This window comes from Schistocerca nitens, chromosome 4 (assembly GCF_023898315.1).
Source record: "Schistocerca nitens isolate TAMUIC-IGC-003100 chromosome 4, iqSchNite1.1, whole genome shotgun sequence".
Lineage (NCBI taxonomy): Eukaryota > Metazoa > Arthropoda > Insecta > Orthoptera > Acrididae > Schistocerca > Schistocerca nitens.
Genome location: NC_064617.1, coordinates 645796004 through 645802003, shown reverse-complemented (window position 1 = coordinate 645802003; position 6000 = coordinate 645796004). Strand labels below are relative to the sequence as shown.

General features: G+C 36.9%; 1 protein-coding gene across 3 annotated transcripts in view; it reads right to left on the bottom strand.

The window, feature by feature from the left end:
- Window positions 1-202: 202 nt before the first annotated feature.
- Window positions 203-6000, bottom strand: part of LOC126251512 (UV-stimulated scaffold protein A-like) — a 117089-nt gene continuing 111291 nt past the window's right edge. For all 3 annotated transcript variants that reach the window (XM_049951988.1, XM_049951989.1, XM_049951990.1), the window contains 2 exons: window positions 1125-1273; window positions 203-352 (listed from right to left, as the gene is read on the bottom strand). In XM_049951988.1, the coding sequence (XP_049807945.1) occupies window positions 250-352; window positions 1125-1273 (252 nt within the window). In that variant the 3' untranslated portion in view covers window positions 203-249. The remainder of the gene's footprint in view (window positions 353-1124; window positions 1274-6000) is intronic.

Below are 6000 nucleotides of genomic sequence, written 5' to 3'. Positions count from 1 at the left end.
AACATATGTTTACATCTATCAAGAAGGTTCAAATTTTGTTTAATTGGTGTATTTTATATTTTAAAGTTTATCAAGAAAGTGATTTATGGAGCACGTAAAATATCAGGGATAACTTAGAGTAAAATGTATCAATATATAGATAGTGGTACATCCAAGCTGTGCTTTAACATGCAAAAATACAAATAATAAAATTAATACAATCTTAAGTTGTAAAACTATTTATTTTCTTCAATAATATGCCATCTTTTTTCAGGTAGTGCCATACATGTAATGAAACTGATCACCATATTTGTCACGAAAACGTTTATGATCCAGCTGATCCAAGGCCTTTGCGACTTTCTTCATTGAAGACCTGCAACACATTTGCGGCAAAAACATATTATTACTTTCAATAATTGTGTGTCCAATTTTACTTTCATGCATAACATTTAATCATTACAAATGTTTGAGTTTGGACGAAAATATATAATATGGTACGTTCTACACTTCGTAGTCTTGAAAGTAACCTTTGGTTAATGATTTTCTTTTGCATACATAATGACACGCTCATCTTTCTTCTTCTTCTTCCACTGGTTTTTGAAACCCATGAAAAGAAGCAAGAATTGTAGTGTATGCTTAATTTGTTAACGTAAAAAGAGGGATTCATTAAAGGCCTTCCTATGATTAATATCAACCTGTATGCCTTGTGTATTTTCCTGCATTAAATGTCTGGGGGTAGTCACTGACAACAGAATGTGTTGCAACATTTCTGCACAGAATGCAGATATATTTGGCCGTTAGTGTCATTTTCATTATTACCTGTATACATAAAGTAAAGTTCACTGAAATATATAGTAAGTTCTATGGGGGATATTAGACAGAAAATGTCTTACAAGGACTTTTCAATGTTTTCTCCAATACTTTAACAACTAAGTGGGAAGTACAGTTTTTAAACACATTTGAACACACTGAACAATTACTTTTATGTTTCTTCCAGCCAAAAATATACTTAAGGCAAAATGTCCCTTATAGCTTCTGCACTGATAAATATTGTTTTTTGCAGATCTTATTTGGAACTGTGACAATAAAACCATTGTAATCTTTTCCAAGAGTGTAATTTTAAAGGTTCATCTTAATATACTTACTTCTTAAAAATCTTCCTTGAGAGGCGCTCATATGAAGACTTGCGTTTTTCACTTATATCAGTTAGGCCAGGAAATTTCTTTTTCCTTTCTTTTTTTGTGCTCTGTTTTTTTCGCTTCTCTGGCATTTTAAGATCAATCCCTGTTGCTTCCTTAAAATTTTGAAAGAAGAACATTTGGTGTAGATAATACAATACTCAACAATATTATGAAAAGAATAGTTGCTACTCACCATATAGTGGATATGCTGAGTTGCAGATAGGCACAACAAAAAGAATGTCACACAATAAGGTTTTGGCCAAAAAGGTCTTTGTCAAAAATAGACATCACACACACGCCAAAACTCACATACACATGACCATAGTCTTTGGCAGCTGAAGCCAACAACAGTACAATAATCAACAACTGCTATAACAATCATTTCTGTAAATAAAAAACAATGCTTAATTTAATTCCTTGCTGAAAGTGTTGATTTTAGCAGCAAGACCATTTGTCTTGTGCAAATCTTGCTGCATTGTTTTTTATCTATTCCAGTTACAAGACAGCAAAAATCATGTAACAATTTAAGTCTTTTATAGATGTTTAAAATTTAGCCATATACGATGTCCACTTCCGTCACATGCCATTATCTTAATTTCATTTTTGTTTATGTGGACTTCAAAGCCATTAGCCAGCACTGAAGCGCCAAAGAAACTATTATAGGCATGCGTATTCAAATACAGAAATATATAAACAGGCAGAATATGGTGCAGCGATTGGCAATGCCAATGTAAGACAAATGTCTGGCACAGTTGTTAGGACCATTACTGCTGCTACAATGGCAGGTTATCGAAATTTAAGTGAGTTTGAACATGGTGTTATAGTCGGCGCATGGGTGATGGGACACAGCATTTCCAAGGTAGCAATGAATTGCGGTTTTCCCATACAACCATTTTACGAGTGTACCGTGAATATCAGGAATCTGGTGAAACGTCAAATCTCCAACATTACTGCGGCCAGAAGAAGATACTGCAAGAATAGGACAAACGACGATTGAAGAGAATTGTTCATGATGACAAAGTGGTGCAACCCTTCCGCAAATTGCTGCACATTTCAATGCTGGGCCATGAAAAAGTGTCAGCGTGAGAACCATTCAACAAAACATCATCGATATGGGATTTCGGAGCCAAAGGCCCATTCATGTAGCCTTGATGACCACACAGCACAAAGCTTTACGCCTCACCTGGGCACATCAACACCAACATTGGACTGTTGATGACTGGAAACATGTTGCCTCGTTGGACGAGTCTCGTTGCAAATGTTATCGAATGGATGGACATGTATGGGTATGGAGACAACCTCATGAATCCATGGGCCTGCATGTCAGCAGGGGACTGTTAAAGCTTGTGGAGGCTCTGTAATGGTGTGAGGTGTGTGCAGTTGGAGTGATATGGGACCCCTGATACATCTAGATACTAAACTGACAGGTGACTGGTACCTAAGCATCCTGTTTGATCACCTGCACCCATTTATGTCCATTGTGCATTCCAATGCGACACCTCACCATGTCCAGATTTGCTACAGTGTGGCTCCAGGAACACTCTTCTGAGTTTAAACACTTCCGCTGGCGACCAAACTCCCCAGACATGAACACTATTGAGCATATCTGGCATGTCTTGGAATATGCTGTTTAGAACAGATCTCCACCCCCTCGTACTCTTGCGGATTTACATACAGCCCTGCAGGATTCATTGTGTCAATTTGCTCCAGCACTACTTCAGACATCAGTCGAGTCCATGTTACATTGTGTTGCGGCACTTTGAGTGCTCGCGAGAGTCCTACAGAATATTAGGCAGGTGCACGTTTCTGTGGCTTTTCAGCGTATTCCTTGAAGTACCTAACTCAATTCCTGACTTTGGTGATCACTGCTAAGTTTTCATATCATGCCGATTTTCTGTCTATGATTAACAACTTCCACATCGAGTCAGTCCTTCCCTCACAGCCACTTCAGTGTGCAAATTAAATATCAGTGTTAGCAATCAACATCCTGGTTTTGACAATTTATACCATTCTGACAGTGTAGACTACTATAGTCTGCTTTATACAAAAAAAAAAAAAAAAGGGTCACCCTTTTATAGCTGTAGTTAATTTCATTCTTCAGAAGCATAGTACTTGCATGCTTCTCATAATAGATATCAATTGAATCTCCCGTCATCGTTCTGAACTGTGTCCTCATTTTCAATTGGCCTAATTTCTCCTGATCAGTTATAAAGATTCTCCAAGTACTATATTCATCTTCTTGCCTTACTTTCTGCTCCCATGACCTAAATACCTTTTTCATTTCTAATGCCTGTGCTGCATCAGGTAACTGCTTTCAGTATATGTGCATCATCTCCATTACCCTGGTACAATTTTATATTTATATCCTTACATCTATTTTCTATCCATTCTTTTTTGTCTATTTTACATTTCAAGTTTATTTCATAAATGAGTAGCCTGTACTGTGCTTGTTTACTTTAATCATTTTTTACTTTTTAATCATTTCTTTATCAGTTGCAGTATCTCACGAGTATCAAATGCTGCCTCTTATTTGCTTTATTAAAAGTACTAACTTTTCTGTTGCATTTATTATAACAATTTTATGGTCTTTACATCAGTTTTCCACACTACTATAGTGTGCATCACATAAGAGGTAGCTCTGTGCAGACAAAGAGCAATAAGGAAGTGTGGAGAGGGTGAGGTTTGCTTAATGTATGGTAGCAGAGGTGGGGAAGATGCCAACCACATTACCAAACCATGTTGCTGTGATCAGCAATCATGCTCATATGGCTATGGTACATCATATTATATATACAAGAAATGTAACAAATGTTTCATTTGATTTTTATCGAGCTATTATAAGACAATCATCTCCTAGAGAAAAATACTTACAATACTGTCCAAACTGCTCTAAAAAGACAAATATCATTGTGAAAAGTTGTACATAAACACCTCACAATTTTGTGTCAGCTGTTTCACAGCTAGAAAGACAGACTGAGCCTGACAAAAGTTGCAGTAGAGCTGACATATTTTTGTGAAGATGTTAAGCAAAATTTTTTACAATGACATTTGTCATTTTAATATGATTTGTACTGTATTATAAGAGAAACAGTAACAGACATTAACCTATTGTTACGAACCTGAATTCTGTGTTACAGATTGTCTTACATGTTCAAGTAAATCCTATTGGCTGCCAGCAGTTAATGGTTGGTTGGTTGGTTGGTTTGTTTGTTTGGGGAAGGAGACCAGACAGCGTGGTCATCGGTCTCATCGAATTAGGGAAGGATGGGGAAGGAAGTCGGCCGTGCCCTTTCAGAGGAACCATCCCGGCATTTGCCTGGAGTGATTTTAGGGAAATCACAGAAAACATAAATCAGGATGGCCGGACGTGGGATTGAACCGTCGTCCTCCCGAATGAGAGTCCAGTGCCTAACCACTGCGCCACCTCGCTCGGTAGCAGTTAATGGAAGGAGACTGTACAGAATTGCTAAAACTGTGCTGCTTTCTGATGAGATGTGAAATAGAATTCCTTGGAGTATAGTTATTTACTTTGTTGCATTTTACAAAGCAGTCTTGAGTTTCTGGTTCATTGAACGTGCCTTAATCACTCTAATTTTAACTGCCATTTCATAATAACTAGTTTACGATTACTGTGTCTGTCAACTCTTGAATAATTATTGCAGTCCTTTACTCGAATCCTCCTCTGTGTTTTAACAAAATATACAAAATATAGTCAGTCAGTTATATTCCTTGATCCCCTAGCATTGTGTATGCACACTTTCTTCACAAGGGGCACTCAAAGGGATAATTTTTGACAACAAACTCGTCTACAATACAGAACTCTTTTTACTGTTCTCATTTTGCTTGCCAAGACAGAATTTTCTCTTTTTGTCTACCTTTAACCAATGACTACATTTCAGTCTCCTCCCATTTGTCATATTTTACATGTTTATTAACATTATGACACATAACTTTAAATACACTGTCATCCATGTCAGAGGTTCACACATATACTTATATGATCACAATGTCTCTTTGATATCCATTCAATTTCACCATCACTATTCTTTTTGTTTACTGCAGATAACACTTTACTTACTAATTTTCTTATTCGTTATTATGCCTACTCCTGTTCTACAATAGCCCTATTATTCTCACTCAAAATATCTCCTCTTTCAGTCTACTGATGATTGTAGAACAGTCCAGTGCATCTCAATGGTTCCTAAAATATTTATCTGCATCCTTTAAATTTCTCTATTTAGATATTCTAGTTTCCCAGACTTTCTTAAGATTCTAATAACCCTTGTGACCAGTTTTATTAGCATTCTTTGTTTGTCTGATTGCCCTTTCTGAGCAGAGACCTTTATTTGTGTGTTAAACAAACAGATGGCTACGTGTTGAAATAAATATAGTAGGAAAGTTCTGTTAGAGTGACCTAGAAATGGAGCACGATAACTCATTCATTGAAGAGAACTATGCAAAACATACTAAAATCCTCACCAGTGGGGTGTGAGCATTGGGATGGGGGAGCATTTAAGGGAGAAACTGCCACTTCTAGCGAAAATATTTCTCTAAACAAAGTTAGTCAATAAATTTTTTCTGGGTTTGTGTCTGCATTGTCAATATGTAAAACCAGCGATGTTTCGGTCACTGTTGCAAATGACCTCCTTCCGCTCGCCAATTTCCACCCGTCACAAGCAGTAATGCAAACACCAATCAAAATGTTGAGTCTCCACCAATGAAAAGAAATAATAAAAACACCAATAAAGAACTTCTAATGCCCTTCCCCTTCATCCTTAACATCCTATCAGACTTAGATAACAGCCACGTCTGCATGTATATAAGAAACAAAGGTTTCTCA